Source organism: Nipponia nippon, unplaced genomic scaffold (genome assembly GCF_047370975.1).
Source record: "Nipponia nippon isolate SJK-2023a ecotype South Korea unplaced genomic scaffold, ASM4737097v1 scaffold_6, whole genome shotgun sequence".
Taxonomy (NCBI): Eukaryota; Metazoa; Chordata; class Aves; order Pelecaniformes; family Threskiornithidae; genus Nipponia; species Nipponia nippon.
Window position 1 is genome coordinate 59,704,890 of NW_028262380.1, and position 21,675 is coordinate 59,726,564.

Here is a 21,675-nt window from a genome sequence, read left to right on the forward strand (position 1 = left end):
ACACCTTAGTATAATGCTATGGAAAAAAAAGGCAAAACAAATAGGACATTATAGAAGACTTCTTAAACAAAGTTTTATTTAGAAAGTTTGATCTACCCACAGAAGAAAACTAAGCACTGAACAAACACTGAGTAGTGTTTGTGTATTGCAGAACCTGTCACTCATAGGGAACTCCTTTGACCCTCTGGACAAGCGATTTTCCACCACCACGCTGCCGTTCATACAATTAAGACCCTTCCCCTCTCCTCCGTAAGAGGCGCTGCATCGTGGTCCAGTCCGTTTAAGCAAGAGTCTGAAGCAGCAATATTTTCTCATTAATGCAGAACCTATGCAACACCACCATGAGATTTTCCCCACAGCGCGAGACCTGGCGCTCCATGGCCAGGCGGAAATCTTCTTTCACTCCTTTAGTTATACCCCGGGTAACTGTATGATGCCTTAAGCCATGCAGGAAAGAGAGACAGACAAAATCAAATAACGGTTATTTAGTGCACCACGGTAATTTAAAAGGTGCTGCATGTCACTTTCTATATATCTACTGTCCATACCTGAGTTTATATAAGGAGAGCCAAATAGCCCATGCTATGCTATTTTTTAAAAATCATGTGTTTAGTAGCTTACAAGTCTTTCAACAGTTAGAAGTTCCATAAAAGTCGATGCTCTCGCTGCTTTGATTATGACTGTTGGGGGAAAAAAAAGCGTTGCTGTTCTGGCTAACAGGAAAATCTGTTCTCTTAACTCAGTGTGTACAGAGTTCTTACCTGGGGAAAGGAATTTTTTTTTCTCTCTACCTTTGCTGCCCAGGCTACTTCCTCCTTGTAATCACTTCTATAAATGGGTGGGGTTGAAGGAAGAGTGAAAAGATGAACCTTCTTCCTCTGGAGGAAGGGGACAGATGGCTGCCACCATAAAGAGCAGAGGACATCTTGTACCAGTAGGAGAGTGCAGGAAGGAGCTATATAATCCTATAGGCACTGATAACTCTTTAACTAATGAAGGTGCAGTGAACACTTCATAGGCCAACACAAAGCCCAAATCAAGCCAGGCTGTGAGTCTGTGTCAGTAGAAGCCAGCTCTTGTGGAGATAGCAGACACCAGGCAGGGAGTACCTTTGTTCTGAGCAGGACTTCAGGGCTTGCTTTCAAACAGCACAAAGGTCCAGCGACCGAGCAAGCTAAAGCGATGCTGGCTAGGGAAACTCTTGGGATGTTGCCCTGTTAAAGGCTGTTCTTATGAACAGTTCTTTGTCCTCACGCTGTAGCGCTCGATACCTAAATCTTGTCCTTAAAACAACGTTCTGCAGCGCCAAACCACTACGCTTTACTTGCACTGGTCCAGAACTGGTTAAGTAAGGTCAAGACTTTGTAACATCTACCTGTAAGCCCTACTTGGGAAGGGAAGCAAGAGATACGTCCTGAAATGAGAGCCCTAGCACTACTAAAGGAGCAGTGTAAGTTAAATTAGAGAGCAAAGCATAATGCTAACGTTGAGACAAGTCCTGAGTCATGGGTAAGAAGGGAAGAGCTGGACCGAACCCAGCAAGCCCACTGAAAGACAGAAAGGAAATAAAAAATAAAGGGTGAGGGCATCTATGCCAATCCAGAGATGCTGGAAACGAGAAGGGGCAAAGTCTGGGAATTACCCTCACCAACAATACCACCCCACCTTCACTTAAATCAGCAAGTCCAGCATTTGCGGAGAGACTTCTGTGCCAAAACAGCAGAGACCTCCATAACATGTGGAAAAGGCAAAGAACAGACTAGCCTGGAGACTACTGGGCAATTCGTTGATGAGCTAGGCTGAGTGAAGCAAAACTGCACTGAAAACACTCCAGCACGTTCAGAGGTTATGGGAGAAGCCCTGTTTTCCATCTGGACTGTCTTAAACATTGCTGGCAGCCGAGTGCTATGGTCAGTTACAACCTAAAGGAGAACATGCAACCTACAGCCGCTGAGCAAGCCAGCAGTGCTTTTGAAGACGTGTGTCATGTAACAGCTGGAAAACAGAAAACAGAATTCAGAACAATTTAAATGAAGGAAAGTAGCTACAAACGGATCCAGTAACCAGTATCTTGAAAAGAAAGGGTTATACTTTTGTTAATACGTGACTGAACATCGGTATCATTTGGGGGGTTTTCTACATTTTTGTTTCAATTCGACAGCGATTATTAAGTTGAAAGGACACAGATACTGGCAACTTATGGGAAAAAGAAAAATAAACGTTATAATAGAACAACATGGTTTGCCAGGCAATGTAGGCACAAATGGAGAAAAAAAAAAGATAAATATTGAGTAACAAATTGCTGAAAACCATGGGCAGTAAAACATGTTGACAAAACACAGCACACTATGAGCGGGGTTTTTCCACTTGGTACCTGTCAGCAGTCTGTATGCTGGGCTGTAGCACAGGTATGAATTCCTGCTGCAGTAACCCCATGGGAGGGCTAGAAGTCCTTTAAAAAACAGCAAATAGCAGCATTCAAACACCCACACACCAACTCCCCCTCCGGTGCAAAACAACTCTCCAGAAAAAGGAGCAACAAAGAACTAGGGTGAGACCACACAGCAATATGACCACCGAGCAGCCGAAGGGGTGCAGGACCCTAACAGCAGCAAACATGCAAATATCCCCAGATTTCATTGCAAGGCTGTTCTGCAACTGTGGTCTAAATATATACACATATTTTTGGACAGTTACACCGGGAGAAAGCGCAGTGGTAGGTGCAAAAAGTACTATGATGAACTGTCGTAGCTCTTCCCAGGAAGCGTGTCCATCAGAAAAGATTTAATCAGACGAGCGCTGCTGACACCGCAGCTGCCCTGCAGAGCCGGCAAGAGCGCACCAGCGAACTGGGAGAGCCCACAACTCGGAGTTAAGGGATTTGCTGCTGAGCCCAAGCCGAGTGCATGCACAGCGGGTATCGGCCAAGTTGAGTACATGACAGTGTTTGTTACTGGTTGCCTAAGTATCTTTTCATTAGCCCACAGATGGCCTTTTTCACCTTCTCAAATTCAAACCGCATACAAAAATGGCTGTTAGAGGACCACACAATGTCAGACTACAAATGCCCGCTCAGAGCAACCCCCCATATATGACCAGGACCACATGAACGAGCCGCCAAAAGGTGTCTCAGCTGAAAGACAGTTTGTCTTCTCTATGAAGTTAAGTCCTTATGTCTGTGTGCTATCTATAACACAAGATAATAACCTCACACGTCCAGCCTAGAGCAAATCCAATGCCCCACCTAAGGAGAAATGAGAACTTTGGTATATAGAGAACAGGTCTAGTTTCTTAACCTAAGTCTCTCAAAATGTCACCTAAATCTTATTAGGCACCCGAGTACTGAGTGCATCGTTCACCCCCCCAGACGCTAAGAAGGGAGCAGAGAAGCAAGACTCGCCCTTATACCTACATTATCAATACCTATAATATCTAGTTAGGTGCCTACCTTCAGATCTCACAGGTGGGCATTTTGGTTAGTGTCTGTAATTTATTAATGAATATAGATGGAGAGCTATGCTTATAAAAGTCAAATACAGACGGGACATTTTAGTAGTACAGAAACACTCTACAATACAGCTACAATGACCTGAAATAAAATATTCATAAGAATTATGCAATCAAATGAGATAATTTTTCAAGAGTTCTTGGTATGAATGAGTCTAGTACTTGCAAAAATGGACATGGGGAACAGAAAATAAAAAAGAACAGCAAGATGTTATTGGTCCCAGAGTGGCAGATGTTTGCAAAAGGGATTCTGCGCAACTGTGTCTTCAGTACTGTTTGCAAGATCTGCAGTCAGAACTAAACATACCCAAGTGCACAATCAGAATAAAAATTACACTTTCAAGATACTGTGTTTCACTTTAAACCAACTGAGCTTTTCCTCCTCTGTCCCCAAGTGGAGATGTGATGGGAATGTGAGCAGAGGCAGAACACTCAGCAGCTTTCACATCAAGCTTACGCAGTTTGGTAGGCTAAGATTAGACTAATTCGAGTAAGATTTATCAAAAAGAGGAGCACAATATTAATCAGTCATTTCTTGCATGTTGTTCTTTTCCTCTTTAACCTCACTAGCTAACACTGCCACTAGTGACGTGTATCATCGGGAAAACTATAAAACGTGGCTTGTCTAGAACGGAGTTCAAAAGCACTTGGTGGTTGAATTCAGAGCTCATCGTAGAAGTCTTGCTGACACTGCAAACAGAATGAGCTGGCTATATCACCAGTTAAAACCAAAACCATGGACCTTCATATTCCCACAATGGATACAAGCAAAGGGAAAGCTTACAAGCTGTATATATATTTTGCAGGACCCTGTTATAAGTCTGCAGGCTACCAAGATCTTACTTCAGCTTTTGAAAACCACATTGCAGTTTGCTTTCCTGGGTTCAGAAAAATTAATATCATTTCCGATAAAGTATAAGGTACTGAGGAAAAGTACTGGGAGTAGAATGTGGAAATCACCTGGGGAGAAAATGTCGTATAAGTCATGAAACAAAAAGCTGTCGTTATAAAAACCATACAATATCTGTAATACATTCCCATCAATTAAGACGGAGGATTGCTACGTACATTCCTGCCGAGGAAAGATCAGGCAAAGGAGCAACTGCTTCATCTTTGGGCTGCTGTGGCAAACTCAGAGAGTCCTCCTGTGCATGACTGAACAGTATCTGAGTTGCCTCTGCTAATTCTTGTGAGGATGGTGCAGCAGCTCATACAACCAAAATTAGTTGGTGTAGTGATAGTTTTGAAAAATGAAAGCCAGTCTGCAGATTTTGAGCCTACCAACCATTGTCCCAGGAAACAGGGCTGTGCTGGTGCACTTTATCTAAAACCCCAGCTGGGGGAGGCCGTGAGCTACCCAGTGCTGCTGAGGTCAACGCCGTTGGGTGACACCACCCCTGAGCCTCACAGCCAGTCCAGCTAAAAAAATACCTGGGGTACCAGGGGAGCAGACGTCGTCTCCGATTAGTGGACTACGCCCTGGACTGTCCCTCCCATCAGCTCTCTCATGAAGTGGTTCCTGTCCTATGCATCTCAGCCACATAAAAGACACTGTACACGGCTTTTCTAGCTGGACAGGATATTTGACTGTTTTGGCTCAATAAGCACAAAGAATTGGACCTCTCTTCTACAAGAATTTCCATCATTCAGGAAACATAACACTTGTCGAAAGGAGGTCAAAGAGAGATTTCTGTCTTGCTAGAAACACTGCTCATTACCTACTTTGTGACTGGTGGGGTCAGAACAGTAACAGCTACCATGCCAATCAAAATAAAAGCCATGACGCAGAGAAATAGCACTGAACTATTGCAACCAACTTGAGATAGCAGCTAAGAAGTTACCAGGCATAGTCTTCACTGGTAAGCCCTCTTGCTGACAAAGCTTATTATTTAACATCGTACGTAGTGCAGCATTCCCTGATTTTTGTTTTCATACAGCTAGTTACAAGCAGTGAGAGACAGCAAGGGTAAGAGTTTGAAAATCTAGAGCTTAAAAGAGAAAATTCTCTGTCACATAATTAAGCACTTGTATTTCTTCTTTTTCTTTTCTTTAATTCCACCTAGTATCTCATTTTTGTGTTGGTTACCTAGAACTCTGGAAAATCTATTTACTAGTCCAAATTTGGATACAGTTGTCTAATGTCAGGCTCCCATTTTTTGAAAACTTTAGCTCGTTTCTCATTAGTGAATAGCCAGAATACACTGACCCCAGCTGGAATTTCAACAAACTTTAGCAGTCCCCCTCTTATAAAGCAAAATACCACAAGTTCTAATAAACAACCAGGATATTCCAAAACATTATGCCACTAAAACCCTGCAGCAGATACTTGTTCAGTCTTGACTCAAAACTAAGAACACCTAGGAAGTTAATCCAAATCATTAATTTCCTTCAGCATCTCGTAATAAGCTAAGCAGAATAAGCTTGTTCAGTACATAGCAAGAGATGACCTGCTAGTTCTGACAGAAAGGTTATTAGAGTTTACCTGGAGTGTAATTTAATTTATGTTTTATACCTAAGTTTTTCATCATTCAGTGGTCTTTCATAACTTTGTTTACCACAAATAGTGCTTTCTGGTCAGCATTACCGTTCAGCAAAATTATTAACACCACCTTGCACTCGTGCCTAATTATTTAAAGAATTCCTGCAAAGTGCAAGTGTCTGCTTGAAAGAGCAATACTGTAATCACTTTAATATGAATCCTTCTAAGCAAATGCCACACTTGAAAACAAAGTTCTGTAAAAGTAGGAGCTTAAAGTTGAAACCCCCCCCAAAAGAATTCACAGATTAGCAGGAGAATTGGAAAAAGAAACTCACAGCCTTGTTTGAACTCCTTAGGCAACTCCTTAAATTTAAACTCAAAGACATGACAAACTTACTATCCAGAAGATTACATGAAAGCAAAGACAACCAGAACATACTCCCTTTTTTTTTTTTTCAAAGAAAACAGTAAATGCTTTTTTATCCTTACTTGATCAACATCGCTTGATTTGGCAGCAGTTCCAGATGAATTTTCCCTCCTTCCTGTGTTCTTAGATAAGCAAATTCCTCCAACATATCAATATCTGAAGAAAACGTTAAAGATTTGAGTAGGGAAAAAATGACAGAGAACATTCCTTCTTATCCCTCACATCTGAAGCCACGTTGCTGAAAGGACAGTCCAAGTGAACAGCTATTGAAGTATCTCATTCTTAAAAGTGATAAAGAAGATCACAGCATGTATTCCTAATCCTCCACAAATTCATGAGAAATGGCTTTTTGAAGTGCAAACCACACATATCAGTCAGTTTCTTTTCTTTCTTCATTTCTTCATATGTACAGTCAGACAGGTAAAGAAAGCTCATCTCTCCAAACAAATTCCCTGGTTATTTTTACTTCCTTTTCCTGCGTGGCAGGTTATCAAAGCAGTGCATACTGAGGCTGGGACTGAAGGAAATGCCACCACAGTGGCATGTACCACCCTTTTTAGTTTTTTATTTTGGTCCCTTACTTAGCTTATCTTCTTTTTTCCCTTCCTTTAACAGCAGAGCTTTTTTAGTTGTCTCAGATAGGAGCTAGACCCCTTGCTTCCTGGAGACCACGGCTGGATGTCTAGGTTAAACACTAAACTGTCGATGTGTCTGTATGCTGGTCAAAGCATATGTCAGATATCTGAATATAGAAATCAGACATGCTTTGCATGAACTTTGACACAGCTCATTATCTTACTGAACCCAAAAATCCTACCCACACAAAGCATTTCATAAACAATAGCCAAAATCATTCAACTCCTTGAAGCATAGGTACTGCTTCACTGTTTTTGTTGACAACCTTGTAGTATAATGCCCTGTATATCTTACTGAAAAGACTGCCATCACTTGCACGAGCAGCCTAAGCCGCTGCTGTTTTTCTGAATGGAAGTGCAACTGCAATGTACTTAAGTGTACTCTCAAGTGCCAGAACAGGTGACAGGAGGCATATTTATAGTCCATTGTGCACTGCCACCTATTACAAGAGGTTTGCCTGGTATGAAAATAAATACAGAATATGATACATGGAGAGAGCTGCTGCTGAAACTACCTAACAGCTTTTTCAACATGCCAGCACATAGTTCTGGATGTAAAAGACGTTCTTGGTTAGAGAAAGGATACTTGTGACATAGTTGAAAAAATTCTCATACTGGAAGTTTCCTTGTTGGCAGATTTTGTTGATGGCTTTCAGGAACAAGTTCTCACCCCTTGGCCACTCATGCTGCAGCAGAACAACTACGTGGCCCAGCGCCATATCATCTCTGCTGTCTGTGAAAGCTCGGAGCTTCAGGGAAAAAAGTGACATTGAGACAATCAGGAAACACATGTTGCTTTTATATATATATGGGATTGATCTCTCCTACATCTGAGCAAATTCAAAACAAGTTCTTTAGGAGTGTATTTCATTCTGACCTAATATATACATTTTAAATAGGCTGGAAATTTCCAGCCAAAATACCAAATTCTCTCCACTAACCTATGAGGGAAGTCTGAATACAGACAACAATATTTTGAGATTAATTCTATCTCCTCTGCCCAAAATTAAAACAAATAGAAGAGGAAAAAAAGAGAGAACGAACCCTCCTCCATCAACACTCCCTCGCCCCCCAAAAAAGACTCTCCACAAACCCATTTAGGTGAGAAGCCCTTGAGGCACAGCCCTTCACACCTAGTCACACCACTGGGATAAGGCCATGCAGTTTCAGGACCCCAGATACATAAACTAGGCCTTAGAGGCATGAGAGGATTTGAGGCCTTGACTATAGCTTACCTTGAAACAAGCTAACAACAGGTGAAGGCAGTAAGGCATGATAGCTCTACTGGTACATGGCCAAAGCTTCAAATCAGACCCTGCAACAGAACAGTTTATCAAACACTTTAGGGGTCTCATGATTATCTAACTTTGAAAGAAATTAGAATGGAGCAAAACGAATCTACAGTTGCCAAATCTCAGGTCGGCAGGAAAACTTTGAAGGTAAATTACGAATGATTCAAAATGTGAAGTTACACATTTTAGAATTTTTTCTTCATTTCTCTTTGCCCTTCCTGCTGTTCCTCTTTGTGGTAGGACTTTGTCACCAATATACTTTAACAGGTACCAGCAGGAAAACCACTCACAAAAACAAGAGGGAATAAAGAACTTCCTCCCTTTCCATAATACAAAAGGAAGAGAATTATATACTCAACCGAAACGCATGAACTAAAATCGAGTTGACACTGAGTTTAGGGTAATAGCAACTCCATACCTTTCCTGAATTTAGACTTTACTTTAGGTTGCTCCTCTGGTACTTTACCTCCTTCTTGTACTGGAAGTAAAATACAGCACATGAGGTCAAGCACTTTTTCGCATGTTTGCTATAAAAAGAAGAGAGACATGATAATGCTAAGTCTAAATTTAAGTTGTTAAAATTCAGATATGTTTCATAATGATTAAAAATTTCAGACACAGCAAAAAAAAAAAAACAATCACAAAACTCTCTGCTAGAACTTGAGTGGACTTAATGTGTAACTTAGTTTGGCTGAGCAAAAAGATATAGCTGTCATTAAACAATCTCTGAGAGCCTACAGAAGTAACTTTAATTGTAAAAAATACGTATTGGCATTCTTCATTTCAAGAGTGTAAGATCAATACAACTGCAAGCAAAAACTGTTTTGTTTTGAAGGATTAAGTTTTCAAATGAATTCTTAGAATAGTTTTTAAAAGCTTGTTCTGTCCATGGTAGAAATAGAAAGAAAAATGGGAATCTGACAGCATGACAGAAATGCAGTGAATTTTTAATGCTATTTCCTAGAGAAAGTAAGAGGTCTGTGCGGATCTATTATCACATTTCCAGTGAAAAAACAGTAAACGGGAAGGGACAAAAAGACTTGTCCAGTAGTGCTAGGATGATGTTATATCTAAGAGATGCAGCCTTTATTATTAGTGCTGACACTGACTGACCTCAGACCACCGTGCACTCCTGTAATATTAAAAACACAAAAGATGTATTGCAAAGGTAAAGCAAGTTCAGAGGTCAGGCCAGACAATATTCTTCTGAGGTCTCTTATACTGCCAGTTGAACACTAATTCTTTTCTAAGATGATCACAGAAGTTTCTTTTCTCTCTCTCTCTCTCTCTCTCTCTAAAACTTTTCTTTCCCCTGCCACATGAAGCCTGTACCTAAGAATTTTCCCTCAATATTTAAAACTGTTTCAGTAAAGTTAAGGAATTCAAATTTAAGGTTACATTTACAGACAACTCAAATACTTGTAGCTATGGAAAATCAGAACTAAACCCCCCAAATCATAACTACCAAATAGACTACATAAGAGAGATGCTAATGGACAGTCAGTTAATGTGCCAGGAAGTGCAGTTCTTCTCCCTGTGAAGCATGGATTTTTCAGTAGACCCTGGCTTACGTTCGATACCCTGCTGAAAGCAGGCTAATGGGAAAATTCAACGGAAGACGACAAACAGGAACCAATGGGCCAGATGATGAAGGACCAGCGTGTGGAATGCTGTACATACCCGATACTCTCCAAGGGCAAAGTGGCATGTTGCTAACTGGATTAGTGCTCTCTGATTTTCTAGTGATCCTTGTCCTGTAATTTGCTGCGGAGAATGAGAACCCTGAAGAGCTGCCAAGTGGTGTAGGCTGCTAATTGCTTTTTTGTACTGCCCCTTTAAAAAAAGACAGAAAAAGACAGTGTTAGGGTCTTCTGTATGCAATGGGTAGAAAGACAGAAATAAAAAATCCCTTACAGAAAGCTTTCAAAACAGACTGTGTCCAAGTAACAGGGCTTCAAAATTTTAACCTAGCAGAACACTCTCCGGTGATGTGCTGTGTACAGGAGTGTGAACTGATGACTTGCAAGAGAATTCTGCTTCAAAAAGCCTGTTTACAAAATTGCACTTATAACTGAAACAAATAATCATGCTCTTCAGAGTTAATCATTACGTTATTTAGACTAATAAAGTTTGAAATGGCTCTTGTTCAGGTACAGTTACAGGCAAAAATAAAAGACCCCCAAAGGAAAAACATAAAAGAACAAGCTTTGTTCTCTAGATGGCATTTGGAAGGAGTACAGTCAGCCTAATTTCTGAGGAGAATGACAAATTTTGACTGAGATATTAAAATCTTCTGCTGTTTGAAAATTCTTCTCTCTGATTGTGTTCCAATAGAACGCACTGACAGATGAATAAAATGCACTACGCTAAATATATCTACTGGTCAAAAAGCCAATGCAGAGGTCTTTTCCATAAGCCAAAACCAGCTGGACTCAACAAACAGCTATTGGGACAGGAATATCCTCAGTAGGGTACCTAGCTTGAGGTAAGAATGGTATGATTCCATCCCCAAAAGGGTCATGCTTTACAGGATAAAATCAGCAGACACTTAAAGCAGTCAAACTGGCTAAGCAGCGACAGCTATTCACTAGAAGCAAGAGCAACGTAATGGTGTCATTTTTACTAGTTTTTACTTTATTTTTTTACCTGGTAGATGATCATGTCTGTAAGAAAGATTCTTAACCAAAGCCAGGTGTCTGTCTTCCATGACAAACAAATTCTGGTGAACTCTGCGTAAGTGGTCAGAGAAGAAAAAGTAAAAGAGAAAATGAAGCATTTCACAGCTTTGGGTTAAAAATCAATTATCTAGGAAAAAAAGAGCTGAATTTAAAAATGAAAAAACAAAACAGTAAGACTGTGAACTCTTTCAAATATAGGATACTCTCTTCCCATATATATATTTTGATTATACTTCTCTTCACAGTGCCCAACAAATCTAAAAGCAGCTAGGTGGTACTATTTGCCTACATTTTAGAAGACAAATTTGTTTTCAAGTTTATCACACCAAGTATTATCAGAAAGTGAGAGACACAGTAAAGATACATATTCTTAAGCATGAACTAAAGCAGCCATTAGCAGCACATCCTCACTGAGTATTATCAGCACTACCACTAACCAACTGCTGCTTCAGTAAAAGCTGCTTCCAAGAGAAGTCGGGGTGAATAAGCAAAGGTGTGTGAAGAATGAAACGAAATCCAGGAACAAAATATTCAGAAATGCAACAACTGATAAAGCTTCTTATTGGAACTTAGATCAAAAATACTCAGGACCCAAAGTAAATTCAATTTTAAGGATTCACAATGACAGGAATTCTATTTTAATAGTAAAATGACTTCTATGCACAGCAATGAAGCCTAAATGCAACTCTGCATGCAGTTAGCCTCACCTTTGTCAAGTGATTCCAGAGAATAGAGCAGCTCCCAGCTCTCTCTTGCCAGTTTAAAGCTCTCCAATACTTCAATAGAATTTGCAAGATCTGCCTTGTTTACTGTAATGTGGCGACTTCGCGCCTTCCCAGAAGGATCCTCATCATCTGAGCTCTGCTTAAGAGTCAGTATAAAACAAAAAGATTCACTTCTTAATTTATACTTATTTCAAAGGACTCTGAAGTCACAGAAGTTCCACTGAACACAAGAAAACAACTCTGTACTAGAAATGCCAAGGTCCTAGTTGAAGTGCCTTTAAGTGACTTTTTGCTTAGCTTGTTTTAATATTAGAACAATCTGTTTTGCTACCAAGAAACTCAGTGGTGAAACTGTGATACACAGCATTCACAGTTCCAATCGTGAAAAGTCAATTAATTTGGAGATTTAGCTGTAGAACATCTGACTGCTATAGCTACCACTTTTAACAGCTTCTGCAGTCTCTGCTGAACTCCTTCAAGTTGAAGTATTCACATCAGCACATATGTGTCTACAGCAATTGCTACACAAATTGTTTTATTCTTACTGGCTTTAGCAAAAAAAACCTGTTTGCAAATTGTGGTCATAAACAGCTATTCCAGGGTAGCTCTAAAAATATGTCTATTACGTCTGTGTCAAAACCACTGTTGTCTAAATTCCAGTACCAATGCCATTCTTGTTACAAACAAAAAAGTCTAGAAAATTTACCATTGTTTTTTCTCTTCCTTCAGCAAGTTTCCTCTTTTTGTGTATGTGTTTGTTACGATCAATATCTGTATCACCATAGATGTTGGTCACATCCTCGAGAAGAACCAGTGGGGCTTGGTTTGGAGCATTTGGACCTGGATTTAAAGATAAATTAATTCAAGATTGCTCTAAACTGATCTGAAAGGTCTCATGCCTACATCAAGCTGGTTTTGTTTCCCTCACAAGTAATAATTATAACGCTAGACAGAAAAAACAATCTGAAATTAATTCACTTAAGTTGCATAAGCCTAAACTATGCTGGTAAAGCTATGGTTTTCTCAAAGCAGCCTTACGGTAAAGGTCAGAATGCATTTACCAGACGTCACAAGAGTTTGCTTGAGAGCTTCGAATATCTTTGAATCCTTTTCTTACAAAGCACACGATATGCTCGGGCAGCAGGTGTTCTCTCATCAAGCATTATTTGTTTTTATATAAGTACAACTATTCAACAGGTGAACAGAACAAATGGCTCTGAAGTTAACAGCCACAAATATGGTGAAGCATAGCAATATTCTCAAAACATTCTCATGAGAAACCAAAGCAATATGCTGACAGGCACTGATGCCTCAAAGAAATGAGTGTATTTTATCACAAGGTTTCCCTAGCAGGATCACTCAGCGTCAGCTTTACCCCCACTGATCTCAGTGTACAGAATTAAACCTTTAATTGACGGCCAGAGCCCATCATCACTCCCCAAAGCCTCTAGAGAAGCCTCATTTTGAAGCACAGAAGACATAATTCCTACTTCCACTGGTGTCACAGAACATCCAGTGGGATCTGGTACCTCTTATTTCAGACCTCAGTGCTTAAGCTTCATTAGATATAAACAGGAACAACACTTATTAATCTCAAACAATATTGGTACACGGCCGCTACTGAGAAAGCTTTCCTTCCCAAAACATTTTCTCCTTTTACACAATCAAGTTGTATACAGATGTGCAAAGCTCAGACAAAGAGAAATATAAAGGAAAGGGGAAATCCATTGATCTGTTTTCCCTTTTTGAAATCTCCACCAGATAAGACAGTAGTGCAGACAAGTATTTTCAGTATGTGCATTTCTTCTGTTTCTATTTGCAGAAAAATATGAGGCTAAGGCCTCATTCATAGTTGCAAAGAACTAATTTGAGCGCTTAGTATAAGGACAATCCATTTTATCTCTTGACATAAAAGAACCCATATTAAGCTCTTCCCATCTACTCAAAAGTGATGTGTAAGGACTCCACTACAACAGAAGTTAATGTTACAAGAAACAACCAACCTGGCATACTTAACAAATAATGTTATCCCCTTTGACTAGGTTCAAACTAAATACCACCATTGAAATGACCCCTACACAAAGGCTACAACACTTTGAAATCATGTCTCCTGTACCACCATGTATTCCACTCTGTTGGGATCTAACCTTTGTGAACTGAAAATAGAGCCAAGTCGTAATGTAGAAAACAGCATCCATGAGAAACAGATATGAAAGTACCACAACTGGGACGCTGGATGAGTTTTATCACTGGAATCTCAAGAACTGCCTACTTCTAACACCTGAGAAGAAAGGAGTGGGTTTTTTCTTTTACTCATACTGATTTGAATGAATACCAGTTAAGTGCTTTGCTTTCCAAAGAAATGTTCTCTTCTCAGTAGCAGGCAAGTGCCTTTATTCCAAAACCTCCAGTCCTAAAACAAAACAAAACCTAACCTCACCCTTGACTTGGGCTGCAAACCTTCTCTTACATTACTGAAAGTTACACAGCCATACAAAGAGCAATATCGTGTTTTTCTGTCCAACTGAGCTCTAGAATCTAAGCTTACAGAGTTTTTAACTGATTTCTAGCACAGAGTGTTATAAATAAACCCCCAAAAGCATCAGCCCAAATAGCAACTCTTGCCAAGCCTGCAGGCAGCCCGCTAAGTTATGAGAGGTGTGAATTGCCTCATTCATTTCTCAAGTCTCCGGCAAGGCAGATATGAATTATGTAAGAGAAATGCATTGAAAAGTTTTCTCTCAAGAGGTTTCTTGCAAGTCCATGCACATGAGAACAAAGTCACAGATCAAAGGTCAGAGCTACTGGATTAAGGAGGAGACGGCTTTTTTCCCCACCACTACACTTCCAAAATACATAGGATTCTACATTTCTACAGTGAGCCCTCCAAAGAGGAGGAAAAACTCTAATGATAGAAAGGATATGAAAGGCACTGAGTACCACTGGACTTTAATGCTAAAGCAGAAATGAGTAAAAGATGTCTTGGAAATACTTTCCTGATGTCAGGAAATGACAGAGGCTACCAGAAATGCTGCACCAAAGGGACTGCGCGGTGCTATCTCAGCGTGCATTCTTTTTTTGGTGGTTCAGTCTGAAAACACGAGCTTCAACATACTCAATTGCACAACTTAGGAAGGAACATTTTCACCAGTACTTTACTTCCTTTCTTCCTCAACTCAGAATCTAGCAGCTAAAACTACATGCACAGCTAAAGTATCTCACTGCCCCACCATAACTCTTCTTTCCTCTGGACCTCAGAACAAAAAACTCAACTCAATTAGTTCCCATATTTGTTAAAGTGACTACATGTTCTTTGCATACAAGTTGCCAGGTCATTTGTCTTCTGAGCTTAGCTATCTACTGACATTGTTCAACTGATTACCCAGCTTTCTGTGAAGTTGTTTAAAACCCATCATTTGTATTGTTTCATTACTCGAATGATCATTTAGTCCACGCAGGAAATTGTGATTAAACTTATGAACACAACACACATTATTAAAATTGTAATTTTATCACGAATCAGTAATTGTAGTGCTAATAAGTACTAATTACCTATGGTGACAACTGTTATTGTAGCAAGGAATTCCCTAGCAGTGAGTGAAGAAGTGGGAAATGTACACTACTGAGAGTTGAGAATTCCTCTTTATGATGCTGTTTATTTCAATAAATTCTAAACAAACTGAAGGCTAAAGAAATTCCCTCAGCTTCTGGGCCATCCCTGAAAAGTCCAGTCAATCCCTGAAGAAGCAATCCAAGGTGTTCCAAGCAATCTGATACGCCCCAAAGGCAGATTTGAGTGGGTAGGAAAAAGCACAGGTAATATTCATGCTTTAAATGTTCAATTTACAAATTAATTACAAATTAAGATTAATGTGCAAAGCACACCTTAAAGATTATGCTTAAACTATACAAAGAAAGCCAAGTTGGAAGCTTGTGAATTTCAGGAAATCTTTTCCTATTCAGTTTTTATTTGATTAATTATAAATTTGTCATGTGTTCCTAATGCAGAAATATCTTCACTTATTTTGTGGAAGCTTTTCGTACAGTCTTTTGACTGAAGGAAGCTAGGAAAACGTCAGCTTCTAATAAACAGAATCAGAGGAGAAAATCAAACAAACATGATGCTGATGGCAGAGCAGGAATCAATCCTAGACATGTTTCTCATGACATCTGGTCTGTTACTTTTCTCTTTGCTAGACAACTAACTGCTGCTGGCCAAGGCTGAAACAATGACGCTAAGTTAGATTGATCTTTGGTCTGATCCACTACTGCAGTTGTCATGAACTACTTCTGCTGGTAAGACTAATGGCTTGGGAGAATTTTAAAAAAGACCCACGTCGCTTTGTAAGAGGATAGTTTCAAAAGACTAATGAGAAAAGATCTTTCAGACATTAGCAATGAAATCACAAAGAACTCTTTACCAAAGTTGAAACATTAGAAACTAACCTTGAAAGAGCGATGGCTGGATGTTGCTGACATACTGGAATGCATTTTTAAAGAAGACCAACATCGTGGAATACACTACTTGATTCTTATATTTAGCATGTGCATCACTATCAAAGTTACTGATATATCTGCAGAGGTCTTTCATTCGATGCAAAATATCACCAAAACTTCTGAGAAAGAGACAAAAAGAATTCAGGATGTTACACAGACTCCAAAACTAAAGGAAAGAATCCATAGTGAATATGAAGAACCTAATGTTTTGGCTGAGGAAATCCCCCAGCTGCAAGTCAGTGGAGGCTGGGAATGCATGCCAGTGAAACTTCACTAAACATTTACCATGTTTCTCTTTGCTGAGGCACCTAGGGAAGGATACCCCACAGTACTACGGTTCTTATGCACGACTTTCATCAACAGAGATTTATTTTAGAGACTAATTTAAAAGTGCTCCCTGATCCATGCTTTTGCTTTACATTGTACAGTCTTGAAAAAAAAGCTGCACTGAATTTACACAAAATATCCTCATGTTAAAATCCTTCTTCAACCCATCTCCTTAAGAATTAGAAAAAAAAAATTCTCCTTGAGAAGAAATACCCAGAAAAGTACACGTTTCTCACCTTCTTCCCTTATCCATTTGCCATTCACACCTCATTCCCACCACAGACAATATTTTAAATAGCCTCTCCCAAGGATCTGTAATCTGGGATGATTTCTCTGTGAGACCATCTATTACATACTTCTGAGAGCTACGCTTGCTTGGAGACATAATATCAGAGGAATCTTGTGAACCTAGGAAAACCAGCACATCTTTCTCTTCATAAAGAAATCAAACCAACGGATTTATTTTCAAGAAGGAGACATGTAAAAATATACATCAGAGCTTTCAGGGTGACCATTCTTTACTGAGAAGGCTAACAGGAAGCAGTAGGCATTTCTGCCTCCTTGTGCTGGATAAGAAGATGTTGGACATTTTGTCCTACCTCTCAGTACATATGTTGAAGCATCATGAGCATCCTGACTAAGTACTTGAAGCATCATGAGGTATTTTGGTATCAAAGAACTAAGAAACATCAAATACTACTATTAATCCTTGTCTACGGGGTGTATTATATAAAAGTAATGCATTCTTCATTTATGGACGTCACTTCAGTAATACTAAAATACATTCTAAGAAAGGTTCATTTTGTAAAAATATTCTTACCTTGATATTGGCTTTCCGTCTGTGTAGATCTAGTTACATAGTTAATATAAAATTCCGCTGCTTTATTCAGATATTTATATAACAAGCTGGCAGGAAGTCGAACATCAGGGTTGTTAATTATTAGAGGAAGAACATCACAAACTAAAATAGAAAACAAACCAAAAAATCCTTTAGGTTTGTGGGTTTTGTTCTATTTGTCCTAAGTAAGGTTTCTCAATCAGCAGCATAAGCCTCCATCTCTGGCTGACCATACACGACAAAGGATCACAAAGAACCTCACGTGAATGACTGTAATACCAGTTGTACCATATGGTCAGCCTGGCCTAATGTGGCCTGAGCCTCTGCTGACTAAAGCGGTTTCCTGATCTTAATATCTTGAAAGTAGTTTACTGAACTCAGAATCTTGCCATACTAAAAAGTTGTATAATAAAACAAGAACATTAAGATTTTCTTACCAAATAGTTTTCTAAAACAATTCACTGGGGATTCTTGGTCTTCAATACTTTCAGCGTCTAATAACGTTTCTCCAAGGCCTACCTGTGTAAGCAGAGGTGAAAATCAAACACTGGACCAGTGGTTTTAGAAACTTTTTGAACTGCGATTCAATGGAGTTGAACAATAATTCAGTGGATGCATGAGTAGCAATTCACTATATGGCAATTGCATGTGCTAGTCTCTAAGTATATAGTTAAACTATCCCCACTTAAGAACAGGTGAAAAGCAATGCCAGAAGATAGCAAAACAAGACCAAAAGAAAAATTGTGCATGCAACTGTGTCAGTAAAGACGTGCACAGACAGGTGAAAGCGATGGAGGTACCAGGCATTAAAGCTGCAGCTTGTCACCTGAGCTGTAGTAACTGACTGTGCACTCTGCCTGACGCTAGTACGAGCTAGACTGTGTGAGAGTAAGTCAGTCTCAGAACTAACAGGTTTTATAGTCTTTAAACTATTTTTAAACTATCCTTAAACTGTCCTTAAATAAAGTCGGTCATCGTTTAAAGAGCTCCAGCTGTAGTTTCGTAAGTCAAAGCAAACACGCTGCTTGTTAGAGTCTAGTCATAACCTCAAAGCACTCTGCCCTCAATGAGAGTTTACTGACAAAAAGCTGAAGCAGTATTCTTTCTTAGACTGTAATACTCCTCTACACTCTTTTTTGTGCTATTCTGCTTTTTCAAAGAGCATGGAATATTCTTTGTGTTTACAAAACAAAAAATTGTTTTATTTGCTTCCATTTGTTTTCTGCCCAATTCTTTCCTGGTGGTAGCCTCAAGATACAGCAAGCTGAACTATTAGCCACAATTAAACATGAATAAAAAGACTCGCCCTCTCACTAGGCAAAGGAAAATACGTTTCAGCAAAATCTCAAGAAACAGAATGCCAATATCCTGAATAGTTACTACGAGCTTCTCTTCTCTTACCCCATGTTGCACCACAGTCTCTGGGAAACGTCGCAAAAGTAGTAGTAGCATTTCTGCCCTTTCTAATGTGTTAAAACACTGCTCTGTGGCCTTCAGTAACATTTCACACTGGACCCGACCAGGAAGGGTTTCAAATAATCCTTAAAAAAAAAAATTAAAATGTTTCATTTACTATGTCTGAATTGTAAAGGTGACTGACAAAGGGTAAAAGACTAGTCAACATCACCTTGCCACGCAGAGTGAAAGAGATTTCCTTATACTTTTTTCTGCTTTTAATATCTATGCCTGAAAAAAAAACGGCTGTTTCTTTCACAGAAGACAATATGAATATTTATGTGTGTTTATTCGGGTGCACAGAACTTGAATTAACAAGTAAGACTGCTAATGAGTGGAATACTGAAAATTCTAATACTTAAATATTTGACGTTTAAGATGCTTTTTCAAGAATGTTCATTTAATTTTTTTTACTTACATTCCACTTCTACAATTAATACTTTCATTATTAAAAGGTAGGTTTTTTCAATTTAAACTTCCAATGAGACACTAAAAAGAAACCAACATATTCTCCCTGTAAGTTTTATGTATTCTCTCTGAAAAAGAAACACAAGAAAACAAATGTTTCGTTAACTGGAATATCCTGTATGCAGAGTTACACACTGCTTATCCTTAGAGCTTCTGAAGCACATATTCAAACAGCAGATTATAATTTGCCAGGTGTAAATCCTGCTTTCAAAACTGCCTGTGGTTGCCAGCAGTGAACGCCAAGGCCTTCCAGTCACTGTTCATTTTCATAACCCTCACTTAATGCGTATGAGTTCCCCCCATTTTTGTGATCATTCATAAAGTCCCACTTTGCAATCAGTGGGACGATGATTCGTAAGTCCTGTGCCACTTATTCGCTATGCAATCTCTTTTCTAAGTGCTTGTTGTTCTGACAGACTTAGTCTACCCATATCAGAGACAAAGAAATGGGAATCAGCTTCTCATGTCCCGTTGTGTCTCCTAAATCTAGCACACTGAATGAAGTCTCGAAGGCTGAACTGAGCAAAAAAAGTATGCAGCTCACAAGCAAAGTTAAAAAGACTGACGTTTACTTGCCACACTAGATATGTAACCAGAGGGCTTATCTTTAGATTCCTTCAAGACTCTCCGTATTCACTGAATAGAATCCTTACCTCTTAAAAATTGTGTCTGCTTGTCCTGCGAGTCATTCCTTAATGCTGATGTAATAACACTAATCTCCCTCCATACAGCAGGTTGGTCTGGAAAATTCACAAACCTGTAATAAAGTTTGAGGCAAGGAATGCACAGTGATCTCAAAATCTGTTTCCAAGACAAAACCTTCCTATGAAAGAATGTGCATGGGCAAATGGAAAATAAAACCTTCCTTTTTACTGTTTATTTTTAATTAATAAGACCTTTTCTGCTTAATTTATCCACATGGATTTCCAAGAACACCCACATCATATTTCTGGAAACTCTGACATTTACGGAAAAGAGCACCTGGCATAAAAGTAGAGCTCCAGCCCTGGTTACTTACATGTCGTACAGCAGCCTGCCCGCAGACGCTGTCCTTTCAGCATTCCTCTCAATAGTGTACATCTCATACTGCGAGATGGAAGAAGAGAACGTTAGTTTTCTTAAATATATTTATGAATCAGATTAGTCCTTCCACTCTAAAAAACTGTCCCCAATTTGCCAGAGCAGTCTGAATAACAGAAAATGAAAGGATTGCAACATTTGCTGCAGAAATTAGGAGCTGAGTTTAGACTATCTAACCACACGTTAAATTACGCATAAACTTCTTCATGATAACGTACGTGCTCTAATATTAACATGCTGGCTTCATTTTTACACAAATAAAAAACTTTGTAAGAATTCAAAGCTCTTTGGCCAGGGTTTGTTTTCTGTCAAATGCAATGCAAAAACCCAAGCTACTACAAAAGCCATAGGCAAGAGAGATACTTTAAATCTCCATTAGAAATGGCTGGTTTTTTTACAACAGCAAACCCCAATGTTTCACCACGTGCAAACACAAGAAGCAGAAAGGGACCTTCCCCTCAGTTATTAAAAAACCAACACTTCCACCTCTTTCACAAAGCATTCACAGGAGTGGATTTTATTGCAGTGAAAGACAACGAGCAGTGAGAAGCCGACCACTTTATTTTTAACCACCGGCCACCACAGCGAGAGGCTGGGCACCCGCCGCACGGCCGCCGCACGGCTCTGCCGTTCCCGACAGCCGCCCTGTGCGTTCAGGGGGGAGCGAAACGCGACGAAGACTCTGCAAGAGGGCGTTCGGCCGCAGAGCACGGCTGCCCACTCCGGGCCCTCTCACGGGTGCCGGGCCGGAGCCCTCTGGGGATGCCAGGCCAGGCCTCGAGCTGGGGGCCAGGCCCGGACGCCTGGCAGGGCGCTGTCTCCGGCCCCTGCTACGGCTGCCGGGCCTGGCCCCCGCCAGAGGAGCCGCCCGCCTCCGCACCCCCTGGCCGGGCACCACCGCAGCCGCCACGGCGAGTAACGGACGAAACGGCGTCGTTGCAGGCACTGCCGGTCCCCGTCACCGCGGCAACCGGCCGTCCCGCCCCCCTGCCCCCATTGGCCGAAGCGCTGGTCAGTCAGGCAGCGCCCGCCGCAAGGCCGTGTGGGGGAGCGGCGCGCCGCGCCTTTATATTGCGCCGGCGGGGCGGCGGTGGCGTTTACCTGTATGTTGAAGTCGGCGGGGTAGAGGCTCCGCGCCGTGATGAGCCAGGCCTTGGCCGCCCACAGGTCCCCCGGCACCAGCTCCCGGGCCCGCTTCACCAGGAACTCGCAATCCCCCTGCGCCGACATCTTGCGCCCGGCCCGGCCGCCGGGCGGCGCGCATGCG

General features: G+C 40.5%; 1 protein-coding gene across 4 annotated transcripts; it reads right to left on the reverse strand.

The window, feature by feature from the left end:
- Positions 1-46: 46 nt before the first annotated feature.
- On the reverse strand, positions 47-21,664 carry INTS10 (integrator complex subunit 10). 4 transcript variants are annotated; one of them, XM_087735880.1, is made up of 18 exons: positions 21,510-21,664; positions 20,347-20,414; positions 19,982-20,085; positions 18,807-18,946; positions 17,843-17,924; positions 17,388-17,528; positions 16,804-16,975; positions 16,190-16,359; positions 12,450-12,583; positions 11,726-11,879; positions 10,987-11,069; positions 10,021-10,173; positions 8,759-8,867; positions 8,284-8,363; positions 7,635-7,797; positions 6,476-6,569; positions 2,375-2,452; positions 47-437 (listed from the first exon to the last, which is right to left on the reverse strand). In XM_087735880.1, the coding sequence occupies exons 1-18, from the start codon at positions 21,636-21,638 to the stop codon at positions 281-283; spliced, it is 2,211 nt and encodes a 736-aa protein (XP_087592006.1). In that variant the 5' UTR covers positions 21,639-21,664; the 3' UTR covers positions 47-280. The 4 variants fall into 4 exon arrangements, with proteins under 4 accessions (XP_087592006.1, XP_087592005.1, XP_087592008.1 ...); XM_087735879.1 differs by having other exon boundaries at positions 11,726-11,882; XM_087735882.1 differs by lacking the exon at positions 2,375-2,452.
- Between the last annotated feature and the right edge of the window lie 11 nt (positions 21,665-21,675).